Source organism: Syzygium oleosum, unplaced genomic scaffold (assembly GCF_021117445.2).
Source record: "Syzygium oleosum isolate NSW1041296 unplaced genomic scaffold, Sole_v2.1 Sole_v2.23, whole genome shotgun sequence".
NCBI classification, from domain to species: Eukaryota; Viridiplantae; Streptophyta; class Magnoliopsida; order Myrtales; family Myrtaceae; genus Syzygium; species Syzygium oleosum.
In genome coordinates, this window is record NW_026607507.1 from 703,658 (window position 1) to 717,763 (window position 14,106).

At 43.3% G+C, this 14,106-nt stretch overlaps 3 protein-coding genes across 3 annotated transcripts; all 3 read right to left on the reverse strand.

Annotated features, from left to right (window-relative positions):
• Positions 1–8,625: 8,625 nt before the first annotated feature.
• LOC115665453 (hydroxymethylglutaryl-CoA lyase, mitochondrial-like) lies at positions 8,626–10,460 on the reverse strand. The gene is made up of 3 exons (XM_056302352.1): positions 10,266–10,460; positions 10,015–10,178; positions 8,626–8,845 (listed from the first exon to the last, which is right to left on the reverse strand). Exons 1-3 carry the CDS (start codon positions 10,368–10,370, stop codon positions 8,647–8,649), a joined length of 468 nt encoding a protein of 155 aa, XP_056158327.1. The 5' UTR covers positions 10,371–10,460; the 3' UTR covers positions 8,626–8,646.
• A 2,229-nt stretch (positions 10,461–12,689) lies between these two features.
• Positions 12,690–13,555, reverse strand: LOC115665452 (uncharacterized). The gene is made up of 2 exons (XM_056302485.1): positions 13,382–13,555; positions 12,690–13,125 (listed from the first exon to the last, which is right to left on the reverse strand). Exons 1-2 carry the CDS (start codon positions 13,529–13,531, stop codon positions 12,832–12,834), a joined length of 444 nt encoding a protein of 147 aa, XP_056158460.1. The 5' UTR covers positions 13,532–13,555; the 3' UTR covers positions 12,690–12,831.
• A 1-nt stretch (position 13,556) lies between these two features.
• On the reverse strand, positions 13,557–14,106 carry LOC130134749 (uncharacterized; the record flags this gene model as incomplete). The annotated part of the gene is made up of 1 exon (XM_056302408.1): positions 13,557–14,106. A coding segment is annotated over exon 1 (534 nt), but the record flags the coding sequence as incomplete, so codon positions are not given.

The window sequence follows — 14,106 nt, forward strand, 5'->3', positions numbered from 1 at the left end:
ATTCAGTGGTGACAAGGAGCGACCGATTGCACAAGAGGACTCACTTTATGTACGATCCTCAACTATACTTCTTTTTTGGGCTTGACCCATATGGATTGGGTTGCGTGGTTATAGAGTTCATGCCATACTTTCGGGAAGCCAATTGTGGCGATTCATATCTTCTCATGGTCAAAGAACCTATACTGGACCATGTCAATCTCGTTTTGCTTCATTGAGTTTAATTGATATCATATTATTTCCCGAAGTTTTATTTTATTTCTCTCATATCATACCACAATGTTCTCGAAATACAAATTTAACTATAATTTAGTACGTGACTTGAAGATAGATAACAAACTTTCAGGGCAATATGCCAATGCCAAATGCAGATTGTGACTGTCATTTTCTGTAATTCATTCGAACCATATGATGTAATCCCAAATTACACGCAATGTGTTCTTTCATTAGTAGAAGTAAATAGTCGACACGAAGAATGGTGACTTTGTCTTTTTGACAACTTTTGAGCAAACTGACTCTGTCTTTCGTCCCTCTTATGTATTTCGTTTGACAACGCATCGGATCATACATAGTATCATGCTTCTAATAATGGTGACTCGATCAAGCATCATGTAAGTCGCTTCAATTGTCTTGTAATGAATATTTACTTGAAGTCGAGCACTACAGGGATGAATATCGTTTAGTATAGCAACGCACTTTCAAGGTATTTGATTCAAGACATGTAGTCATAGCCTAGGACTTTCCAGTCTTGAATTCATAGTTTTGCAAAGAATGTAATTTGAATTATAATATTGACTATCTCTAGCTTCAAAATCACATGAGAGTCAAACTTTCGAAATGGATACTCCGTGTATTTTGCCGTGTTAGGTCCATATTCAAAGCCCAAATTCATTCGCACCATGTATTCCACTTCAAGGGAAACTTGGATTGTGCGGAGAGACATTAGCCCTTCACGTTCACTGGGAGCTGCCAAGTGGCGATTAATGATTCCTCGTCGCTAACAATATTATGATATAGAATTGAGTCAAGTAGCTCGGCAGTAAGGCAATTGACGTGCGCATTGTGGAAGTCGGCGATGGCCTCCTAGAGAGCTTGATGCCGTCCGCGGCATCTATCGAGCAAGACGGTGAGGCGGTTAAGTGGAGATGGCCATATTTCAAATTTCTCAAATGAGTTTATTGGAAGAAAAGAGAGAGTGTTTCCGCGGGAGAGAGAGTAGAACTATAAATATTAGGGGTGTCAACGGTTCGGGTTTCCCGAAAACCCAAATCGAACCGAACCGTTAAAGATAGTGGCTGAGCCGAACCGAATCGCATCCGAACTGAAAACGAGCCAAATCGAAAACTCAAATTCGGTTCGGTTTGATTCGGTTTGGTTCGGTTCGGATTTTCGGTTTTCCCTTTTTTTGGCCTGCTTCGATTTTCTTATTTTGTTTTCACAATTGTGTGACACACACTCTCCTCCCCTCGCTCTCTTTTGCCTTGCCTCCATCACACCGCCGCTCGACCCCACCATCTCCGGCGACTCCAAAGCCAAACTCCACGAGCGACCACCACCATACCTTCCACTTCAGAGTCTTAACCAGCAAAACCTCCAATCTCAGGCTATATGACATTGAACTCCCACTTCCCCCATCGTCCACAGCTCGGGTCCATGAGCCCGCCTCCGCTCTTCGGCCATTGCGGACCCAATCAACCTCGATTCGGCGTCGAACGAGCCCAAAATCCCGAGATCTAGGGCTTGGGCGACCCTAGATCCGAGATTAGGGCTCTGGTCAAGCACAGCCGAGTACGAGAGTTAAAGATCGTGCAAAATTTCGAGAGTCGATGGTGGCGGCAACCAAAGCAGAGGGTGAGTAGAGAAGGAAAGAAAGAGAAGACTAAGCGTCGCGACCCAGCTTTGGATGATGCCATATGGGGCCTCGCTCGAGGAGGCGGACGCTTGGCTGGCGGTGCTTGTGTCCGTGGTCGGGTTTGGTGGTTGACTGGCGATCGTGCACAATGCGGCTGGTGGTGGGAGGTGGTGGTGGTGGTGGAGAATCTGGAGATGAAGTTGCAAGGGAAGTAGAGAAAAGGCAAGTACAGTTATATTAGGGTTTGAGAAGTAAGCGTGTAAGCATGAAGGGTTTCTCAATATCGGTTCAGTTCGGTTTATGGGCCGAACTGAATCGATACAACCCGAACTGGTATAAAAATATTGGTTATTTTCATTAACCGAACCGAAACCCGAACTGAATCGAAAATTCACGAATTTTTGTTCGGTTCGGTTCGGTTCGTATCTTGGTCCGATTTTTCGGTTCGGTTCTGACACCCCTAGTGTATATATAGAGTGAAAGACCATGGAAGAAGCGTGTAAAAAGGACAACAACGCTTTCTCCATCGAAACCTCACTTCCCTGTGATGGAGAAGACATGGAAGAAGTGTGCAAAAAGGACGCTGCATTGAGATTCCATTCTGCATTGAGGTAGTTGGACACTCCCTGTGAAGGAGAAGACACAGAAGAAGTGTGTAAAAAGGACGCTACATTGAGATACGATTCTGCATTGAGGTAGTTGGACAACGCTTTCTCCGTTGAAGCCGTGGCGAGAGGAGAGGCTTGAGCGAGCGTACAAATTAGGGGGCAAGCGTGAGTCTGTGTGCGGCGTAGGGTTGTGAACGATTAGGGCATTTTTTAGAGATTTGTAAGAAATTTAAATAATAAAAAAATTAGTCAATGATGCTTACAGTGTTGAGGTTGATGTCTTGTATTCCGTTATCCGAGAGATTATGAAGCGGTTCCGAAAGGCCCCCTGACGACTGGACAGCATAGGGGTCCCGCTCTCCGGTGAGTGGGGCAGGGGTCCGGGGGGGCCGCCCCGGCGGGGGTCGCTGGGGCAGCGCCCCCGGGCCACCAGAGGCGTTTTATGTTTAGTCATAAAAGGATTTATATGGGAAAGCTAAATATTTTAGGCTATGTGAGCAATTTTGTAATTTGTGCCATGTAGGGTTTCGCTATATATATTTAGGGCGAAACGGGTTTTTAGAATAGAGGCAAGGGGTGAGAAAGAGTGGCTGTACACTTTTCTACGTTATTAGTGAAATGGATCTCTTCTCCCCGTGGACATAGGTAGGCGGAACATCTCCCCTGCTGAACCACATAAATTCTTGTGTTGTGCGAATTTTCATTACTTTTTTGCATCGTTAATAGGATCGAATTTAGATATTTGATATACGGAAAATAAACGTTTGCGTTTCTCGGGACGCTGGGTTATGTTCCACACGTCTCTTACTGGCCACCCATGTTGTGTTATGTGGGCCGAGGCCCAAACTTATTTGTCTTGTGTTTTTATGGCCTTGCATTTCCACTATATTTATTAGGGGTGTCAGAACCGAACCGAAAAATCGAATCGAGATACAAACTGAAACGAACCGAACAAAAAATTTGTGAATTTTCGGTTCAGTTCGGGTTTCGGTTTGGTTTATGAAAATAACCAATTTTTTTATACCAGTTAGGGTTGTATTGGTTCAGTTCGGCCCATAAACCGAACTGAACCGATATTGAGAAACCCTTCATGCTTACACGCTTACTTCTCAAATCCTAATATAAATTTTGTCTCTGTACTTGCCTTTTCTCTACTTCCCTTGCAACTTCATCTCCATATTCTCCACCACCACCACCACCTCCCACCAGCAGCCGCATTGTGCACGATCGCCAATCAACCACCAAACCCGACCACGGACACAAGCATCGCCAGCCAAGCCTCCGCCTCCTCGAGCGAGGCCCCATATGGCGTCATCCGAAGCTGGGTCGCGACGCTCAGTCTTCTCTTTCTTTCCTTCTCTACTCACCCTCTGCTTTGGTTGCCGCCACCATCGACTCTCGAAATTTTGCACGAGCTTTGACTCTTGTACTCGGCTGCGCTTGACCAGAGCCCTAATCTCGGATCTAGGGTCGCCCAAGCCCTAGATCTCGGGATTTTGGGCTCGTTCGACGCCGAATCGAGGTTGATTAGGTCCGCAATGGCCGAAGAGCGGAGGCGGGCTCATGGACCCGAGCTGTGGACAATGGGGGAGGTGGGAGTTCATTGTCATATAGCCTGAGATTGGAGGTTTTGCTGGTTAAGACTCTGAAGTGGAAGGTATGGTGGTGGTCGCTCGTGGAGTTTGGCTTTGGAGTCGCCGGAGATGGTGGGGTCGAGCGGCAGTGCAGTGGAGGTAAGGCAAAGGAGAGCGAGGGGAGGAGAGTGTGTGTCACACAATTGTGAAGACAAAATAGGAAAATCGAAGCAGGCCAAAAAAAGGGAAAAATAGAAAATCCGAACCGAACCGAACCAACCCGAATCAAACCGAACCGAATTTGAGTTTTCGGTTTGGTTCGTATTAAGTTCGGATGCGATTCGGTTCGGCTCAGCCACTATCTTTAACGGTTCGGTTCGGATTTTCGGGAAACCCGAATCGAACCGAACCTTTGACACCCATAATATACACATCTCTTCTTTCTTCTCCATCACCCTGTTCTTCTCCACTTCTCTCTCTTCTCAATAGCCCACCATGGAGCGCGCCACCACCCTCCGGATCAGATTCGATGCCTTCAACCACGCTCAAAAGCAATGGAGGAATAATGAATTTAGAGACACTCTATCGTGAGTCTACTATTATTATTATTATTTTTTATCTGAAATCGTTTCTTTTGAGGTTTTTATGTATGTTTCTTATGGTTTTCAGAGATGGAGAGCGTGAGGCTTTTCGTCTTGCGTTTGAGCAAGCCCGAACTGAACTTGAGGCAATCATTATGGAGATTAAGCTGCATTCGGTTTATGGGTCGAACTGAACCGATACAACCCGAACTGGTATAAAAATATTGGTTATTTTCATTAATCGAACCGAAACCCGAATTGAACCGAAAATTCACAAATTTTTGGTTCGGTTCGATTCGGTTCGTATCTTGATTCGGTTTTTTGGTTCGGTTCTGACACCTCTAATAAATATAGTGGAAATGCAAGGCCATAAAAACACAGGACAGATAGGTTTGGGCCTCGGCCCTCATAACACAACATGGGTGGCCAGTAAGAGACGTGTGGAACATAACCCAGCGTCCCAAGAAACGCAAACGTTTATTTTCCGTATGTCGAATATCTAAATTCGATCCTATTAACGATGCAAGAAAGTAATGAAAATTCGCACAACACAAGAATTTATGTGGTTCAGCAGGGGAGATGTTTCGCCTACCTACGTCCACGGGGAGAAGAGATTCCTTTCACTAATAACGTAGAAAAGTGTACAACCACTCTTTCTCACCCCCTGCCTCTATTCTAGAAACTCGTTTCGCCCTAAATATATATAGCGAAACCCTACATGGCACAAATTACAAAATTGCCCACATAGCCTAAAATATTTAGCTTTCCCATATAAATCTTTCTATGACTGAACATAAAACGCCTCTGGCGTCCCGGGGGCGCTGCCCCAGCGACCCCTGCCGGGGCGGCCCCCCGGACCCCCGCCCCCTCACCGGGGAGCGGAACCCCCATGCTGTCCAGTCGTTAGGAGGCCTTTCGGAACCGCCTCATAATCTCTCGGATAACGGAATACAAGACATCAATCTCAACACTGTAAGCATCATTGACTAATTTTTTTATTATTTAAATTTCTTACAAATCTCTAAAAAATGCCCTAATCGTTCACAACCCTACGCCGCACACAGACTCACGCTTGCCCCCTAATTCGTACGCTCGCTCAAGCCTCTCCTCTCGCCACGGCTTCAACGGAGAAAGCGTTGTCCAACTACCTCAATGCAGAATCGTATCTCAATGCAGCGTCCTTTTTACACACTTCTTCCGTGTCTTCTCCATCACGGGGAGTGTCCAACTACCTCAATTCAGAATGGAATCCCAATGCAGAGTCCTTTTTACACACTTCTTCCATGTCTTCTCCATCACAGGGAGGTGAGGTTTCGATGGAGAAAGTGTTGTTGTCCTTTTTACACGCTTCTTCCATGCCCTTTAACTCTATATATACACTAGGGGTGTCAGAACCAAACCGAAAAATCGAACCGAACCAAAAATTTGTGAATTTTCGGTTCAGTTCGGGTTTCGGTTCGGTTAATGAAAATAACCAATATTTTTATACTAGTTCGGGCTGTATCGGTTCAGTTCGGCTCATAAACCGAACTGAACCGATATTGAGAAACCCTTCATGCTTACACGCTTACTTCTCAAACCCTAATATAAATTTTGTCTCTGTACTTGCTTTTTCTTTACTTCCCTTGCAACTTCATCTCCAGATTCTCCACCACCACCACCACCACCACCTCCCACCAGCAGCCGCATTGTGCACGATCGCCAGTCAACCACCAAACCCGACCACGGACACAAGCACCGCCAGCCAAGCCTCCGCCTCCTCGAGCGAGGCCCCATATGGCGTCATCCGAAGCTGGGTCGCGACGCTCAGTCTTCTCTTTCTTTCCTTCTCTACTCACCCTCTGCTTTGGTTGCCGCCACCATCGACTCTCAAAATTTTTCACGAGCTTTGACTCTCGTACTCGGCTGCGCTTGACCAGAGCCCTAATCTCGGATCTAGGGTCGCCCAAGCCCTAGATCTCGGGATTTTGGGCTCGTTCGACGCCGAATCGAGGTTGATTGGGTCCGCAATGGCCGAAGAGTGGAGGCGGGCTCATGGACCCGAGCTGTGGACGATGGGGGAGGTGGGAGTTCATTGTCATATAGCCTGAGATTGGAGGTTTTGCTGGTTAAGACTCTGAAGTGGAAGGTATGGTGGTGGTCGCTCGTGGAGTTTGGCTTTGGAGTCGCCGGAGATGGTGGGGTCGAGCGGCGGTGTGGTGGAGGCAAGGCAAAGGAGAGCGAGGTGAGGAGAGTGTGTGTCACACAATTGTGAAGACAAAATAGGAAAATCGAAGCAGGCCAAAAAAAGGGGAAAACCGAAAATCCGAACCGAACCAAACCGAATCAAACCGAACAGAATTTGAGTTTTCGGTTTGATTCGTTTTCAGTTCGGATGCGATTCGGTTCGGCTCAGCCATTATCTTTAACGGTTTGGTTCGGGTTTTCAAGAAACCCGAATCGAACCGAACTGTTGACACCTCTAATATACACATCTCTTCTTTCTTCTCCATCACCCCGCTCTTCTCCACTTCTCTCCTCAATAGCCCTCCACTTCTCTCTCTTCTCAATAGCCCACCATGGAGCGCGCCACCACCCTCCGAATTAGATTCGATGCCTTCAACCACGCTCAAAAGCAATGGAGGAATAATGAATTTAGAGACACTCTATCGTGAGTCTACTATTTTTATTATTTTTGTTATCTGAAATCGTTTTGTTTTTTAGGTTTTTATGTATGTTTCTTATGGTTTTCAGAGGTGGAGAGCCTGAGGCTTTTCGTCTTGCGTTTGAGCAAGCCCGAACTGAACTTGAGGCGATCATTACGGAGATTAAGCAGCATCCGGTTTTGGTGCTGCATTCCTTGAGCGAAGCTAAAGCCTTCCTTTTCTTAAGAATGCGATATTTTGAAAATCGTGGCACCCTCTGTCGAATATCTAAATTCGATCCTATCAACGATGCAAAAAAGTAATGGAAATTCGCACAACACAAGAATTTACGTAATTCAGCAGGGGAGATGTTCCGCCTACCTACGTTCACGGGGAGAAGAGATCTGTTTAACTAATAACGTAGAAAAGTGTACAGTCACTCTTTCTCACCCCCTGCCTCTATTCTAGAGACCCGTTTCGCTCTAAATATATATAGCGAAACCCTACATGGCACAAATTACAAAATTGCCTACATAGCCTAAAATATTTAGCTTTTCCATATAAATCCTTCTATGACTGAACATAAAACGCCTTTGGCGGCTCAGGGGCGCTGCCCCCGCGACCCCCACCGGGGCAGCCCCTTCGGACCGTCGCTCGCTTACCGGGGAGCGGGACCCCGTGCTGTCCAGTCGTCAGGGGGCCTTTCGAAATCGCCTCATAATCTCTTGGATAACAGAATACAAGACATCAACCTCAACACCCTCAATGATCTGGAAATCGACAATGATGTTGTCACCGCAACAAAAAATAAGATGATTAGAGCTCTGCAAGAAGGAGGAATGACATTGGAGGAACCCCGCACAATCTTCCGATTTCCAGCTCCAGCTCCAGCTCCAGCTCAGAACTAAGTAGTAACTTTCAGGCTTTTTATCCTAGGTCTTTTTTCATCTTTTTTCTTTCGAGCGTCTAGGTTTAAGTAAAATGTTCAGTTTAGGTTTTTTTTTTTTTCGAAAGCCCAAGAATTTAGGCGTGATGTGTCTGAAAAATCATGAAATTTTTATGATATGGATGCAATTTTTAAAACGAAGGGTTAAAAAAAGAGAAAATATTCGGTGGTATCGTTTCGAGAAATAACGTGATCCCGCTATTGCTGGAACTAGAGCATAAGCAGAGTCATAGAGATGCTCGCTGATCATTCAGACGCGACAATCTCAGCCTCCAAATTATTTAGATGTATGAAATGTCATTGATCAGGCCCTTCACTTTTCATCTAAACAAAGATTCGAAAATGCTAATCGACAGTTCTACAGAATATATAAAAACAAGAAAGCTCATCTTTTGTTCCACTGAAAGAAAATAGAGATGATAACAACTCCTCTGTGATGGCCAATAAAAGTTGTCACGCATGAGTTAGAATATTAGAATGTTCCAAAAGTTCAATAGCAAAAATAGAGCAGACAAATTAAGTATTACCAGGAGTACCGACACCGATCGTATCTCCAAGAGATATTTCAGAGCAACCCATATCATAAAGCTTTTCTGCCACACATGCGACTTTCGTTGGAGGTACCTTTCCTTCCACTGGACACCCACAACACATGATATGTATCTGAAAAAGAAATATTAAATCAGTCACATCCTGTTTGCTAACGAAGAAACTGCAAAACCAGTATATTGAAAAACTTGGACCATATATCTGTGAGAAAGAATTATTGATTGCGATTCTCAAAATTTGACAAGGTATTCCCTACTTTTAATAAATTACTGTGTCATATTATTAGTTGGCACACCAAGCAACAGTATGCATCTTCCTTCATATCTGTTAGGATAATCACTGTTCACAGTAGTGGAATTTAGTATGTTGATCGCTCAAAAGTACTCTTACAAACTGTTGGAGGCCTCACCCGATCTTTCTCGACTCACTCTCTCCTTCGCACACAATCTCCATCTTTCATGACTTTACCATTCCCTCTCTTCTACATGTCTTTGAGAGTCAACCAACGTTGTGAATGAGGATAATGGGTAGTCTCATCAATCCAAGGATGTCCGGAGTGATTTTTCAAAAGTAGCTACAAAGTGTTATTTTCCATGTAACTCTCTTGAATCAACACATTTTATCCTATATAGGTAGCAGAATTGTTCTTTAGAATTCCATCTTACCCTCGTAGGAGAAATTAATTTAGCCAAAATGAGAAGGTTGTTTTGTGATGCAGTATATATCACAAGCTTGAAAAGAGAGTTTATCCAGTCTAAGGCAGAGAAATAAGATAACTGTACATAACTATGAAGCGTGATCACTAACATAGATACTGCACAACCAAAATGGTCAACAATGAGAAGAGAAGTACTTCTAGCCATGCCTATGTGTAGGCCAAGATCAAGACTGTGTAGAGAAGTTCAAATATAATATGTAACTGTTATAAATCCATAAATTCATCGGTCTCCATCTACAATATCAAAAGCAGTTCCAACAATTTTCTCACACACCCAACGCCGCCACAAGATGTGTTGTTTATGTGACTAGACTTGTGCCTAAGTTACATAACAATTGCACTATGTCCTCGAACAAACAATCGTTTCCTAAAAGCAACATGAATGAGAGCAGATCTCTCTTCAATTTCTTCCAGTAGGCTCAAAATGCTTGAACCATATCGACATCCTATCACTCTGGTTTTGAGTTCCAAAAGAGATCATTATAATAGACAATATTCACTTGGACCAGAAAGATAAGACGACTTCTCTTCTCCGCATATCAGTAGTCTAAGTCAAAAGACCTACCCACGGATAGGAAGTGAGGCCTTCTTAGCTGCAAGCGAAACATCATGGTAACGTTTAAGACTCTCCCTTATGCTGCAATTTATATTTGACTCGGAAAAAGATTCCGAAGCGGAAGCGAAGACCGCCACTTCCTTGGCTCCTGCTGCAACTGCAGCTTCAAATCCCTGAAAGAATGTGAAATTTTTCATCATGCCAGATGATCGCATATGCTGAGACATAAACTTTGTTACTAAATACTCAACTATACTTACTTTAAGATTAGGAGTTAATACAGGAAATCTAGCACCTTCAACATTTCGAATTGGTTCCATAACATCCTTTGCATCTCCTAGCTGTTCAGTTGCAATACAGTTCATGATGGCAGCACTTTATATTGGCAATATGGTCTAATTAATGAAACATAGTAAAATTTAGCGAAAAAACCAGAAATATTTACTAAGCATTAAAGGAATCGGTGATGGAAGTTATCATGTGCCTAAGACGGAAATCACCTTCCCGATTTAGTCACTCTCGGGGAAACACCATTCCCTTCGCCGGTGATTCAGTAGGTGGTGGTGTTTGTTGACGTTGGCGGTAGGTGGCGATGGCTGGAGAAGGAAATTCCGGCGAGCTCGAAATAGTTTCGGTGTTCAAGGTGGTCTCGGGAAGAAGAGCAACGGAAAAAGAAAATAAAAAATTGGAAAAAGAAAAATAGAAAAGAAAAAAGAAAAATAGAAAATCAAAATAATATTCTAAAGAATATAATCAATAGGTGGGGTCGGATCTGGTTAATTGAATCGGGTCGGGTTAAGTGTTTGGGCCAGTTTTGGTGTATTTGAACCCAACCTGGACCCTATTGGTCCGGGTTAGACCTACATATTCGGATTTGGGTCCCCTGACTTGATCCAACACCCATTTTAGAATAAAAAAAATAAAAATAGTAAAAAATAAAAATAAAAAATTCCAAAAATTTAAAAAACTAGGAAAAAGCTTAGAAATTAGATTTTGACTAGTTTTATTATATTTTTAGTGATAGTTCCGGTTTAGAATTAGTTTTAGAGTTTCCAAAATTTTAATTCAACTAGTTTAGGGATTTTAATAAATATTTTAGGTTTAAAGAAAATTTGTTTCAAAATTGAATAAGCTCTTAAGGCTTTATTATACGGATTTTTGAATGTCGTTTTCTTTAAGGGACAATGCTAGGTCGCTATTTGTGCCTTTCCATTTTGGATAATGACACAAACAATCCCTGAACTTTGGCTCAATGTGCAATTTGATCTCTGAACTTTTAATTTGTTCAATGTAATCCCTAAACTTTAGCATAATGCTCAATGTGATCCTTGAACTTTTAATTTGTTCAATGTGATATCCGGACTTTTGGTACATATTCAAGTTGGTCCCTAAATATATGAAAATATTCAATGCCATCCTTCCATTAATTTAAGTTCATGCACAATATTGAACATTGTTATATATGTCATGAACTCGATTGGACGTGTAGTAGAAGTTCAGAGACCACATTGAACAAATTAAAAATTTAAAAATTTAATTACTTATTAGTCCAAAGTTCATGGATCATTTACATCATTTTCCCTTAAATTTACTTATCAAACACAACTGTAACGTGAAATATTCGCTCGAGGTTGATGCCTTCATTTTTCAAGGGGAAAAGAAACAAAACTTTTGCAGGCATTCCTTCCCCCGTACATTCTCTGGTCTCCTCTTTGCCGCGCATGTTTCTGATCTGTCCATTCCCTTTTTGCTCGTTCATCGCCCTCCTCCCATCTCTGCTCATCGGCTTTTCTCGTATGCAAGAAAACCATCGAAGGCTGCAACAAGTTGGGGGTCGATTCAGAGAAATTCTCCATCAAACAAAAGAAAAAAACCAGAAATTGATGGCCTCAAATCAAAGCCTCTTCGAAGCATATTGATCGCACAATGCCCTAGATTTTCTCGTTTTCAATGATACGTCATTTCGATCCGTGGAACGCGGGATTCGCAGTACGCCTAATAGCTCTTTTACGCTGTTTGGTATGCGGATCTTGTTGACGTTTCGAGGCCCATCTTAGTCGTTTTTTACGCTTGTTTTGGAGCTGGACTGAATCCACCTGTGTTGCAGTAGCTGGAGGCCCATGAAACCATGGGCTTCGATTTGCTGGTCGGTGTTCAGCCACTTGGACTCTAGTTCGAGTTACTTGGGAATCAGACCGGGGCCGGTAATGTTGGACACAATCCGTTTCCACGACTCGGCGTGCCACGAGATATGATGCGAATTTTCGGAATGAAAAAATCAGTTTCGAAACACGGCATGCGGATTAACACGTCTTCATTGTATCCGATTATTTGGCACACGAAATCGGAGTCAAAATGTTTCGAGGCAACTCGAATTACAGATGCGATTATGACACGCCGATGCGAATTGCCAGTTCTAAGTGAGCCCCCTTTCGCTGCGACGGATCAAATTGAACACACATGGTCCGGCCTCTGGGAGTTGATTCGTAGACTGCAATCTCACTTTGTCTCGAAAAGATGGAAGCTATAAGTCAGAAGTTTTGAGTGGCAACTTCACGGTGGTGCAATCTCACTTTGTCTCGACCATATGATATGCTCATGTTATCAGAATTCTACGAATGACCCGCTTAAGCCGGTCACAGTGGCCAAGTGAAATACACAACTTATAAATCCGACCAAAAAAATCAGGAGCAACAAATAATTAATAAACGAACATATATAGTCGAAAAAATTAACTTTAAAGAGGGGAAGAGGAATTTGCTACGGAATCAAAGCCATCCATCATAACAGCTCTGTGGATGCCGCGCTAATGATGCTCGGGTTTCGTTAATTAATCACCAGCTCGATTCTATAAGGTAACTTTCCCTTGAGCTGTTGCAGAGCACGTTCTCTAGGTTCCTTCACTCTTTTCCTCCCATCCGAGAAATAAGCTTCGTCACAGGGACTCACCACTAACTTCTCCAGAGCAACGGCATTCTCGATAAGGTAATTCACTAGTTCGTGATCACACGGTCGACCATAATAATTGCAAAATTCAACCTCCTTCAGGTACCGATGGGGAGTTCTGATGACTCTTTCCAGTTTTCTCGGCCTGCATAGCATGTTTGATGGGAACGTGAGCTGCGGAAAAAGAAGAATGCCGTGTGTTATTAATCACTACAAGATATCGATGCATTGGAGAAAGAACTCGCAGAAGAAAGTATGTCTGTGTAGATTGTCACATCAAGCAAATACTAATCACATGATGACCCAACAACTCACTCATAAGCAGAGACTCGAATAGGATTCAACAATGACTTGGATTATTATATTTGATCCTACTACATCTGTCTAATGCCTAAATAGATGAAGATTTGAAAGAGGCCCAAAAACCCACCTCAAACACAAAACTTCGCAAGCAGGGACATGCCTCGACCACGAGAGTCAATGGTAGTAGACTCGCATCTCCAGATCCTTTAACTCTCAATTTTAATTGCTTGACACTTGTCAATTTAGGTAGTTGACGGATCAGCTGGTTTTCCTGCATATGAGAGAGAGAGAGAGAGAGAGTCAAAGACAATAAAGATTGTAGAGAAGAAAACCTTATGAATATCGGTCAGTGCTCTTACATCAGGTGAAGTAAAAAATTCAAGTTTGAGAACCTGCAGACAAGAAAGACTCGAAAGATGAGACAAGGTCTCATGCACAAGCTGCAACATAGATCCTCTAATAGACATCTCAGACAGCTGGGGGAGCTTGTCCAAACACAATGTAATTTGCAGTCCCAAGAAAGCGAACGACACGAGGTCCGTGTCATAAATCTCAACACAGTCAAGATAGTCACAACATTCTATGAGCAAGTATTTCAACTTCAATGATCGGCCAGAAACTCTAAGCCTACTCATAGTACGAGCATCAAACAAAGTCAATCGCTCTAAAACTGGACAATTGGCAAGCAATTGCTCAATGAGTTCTCCCTTCACAGTGACTCCATTTAAGGTGAGCTCTTCGAGATACCTCAAGCCAACATGCCAAGAACTAGAAGGGCTCAAGCCAAAATTACTTAGAGATGAAGTCCGTTGTGAGCACCCTGCATCAACATCCATAAGTGTCTCCTGTCCT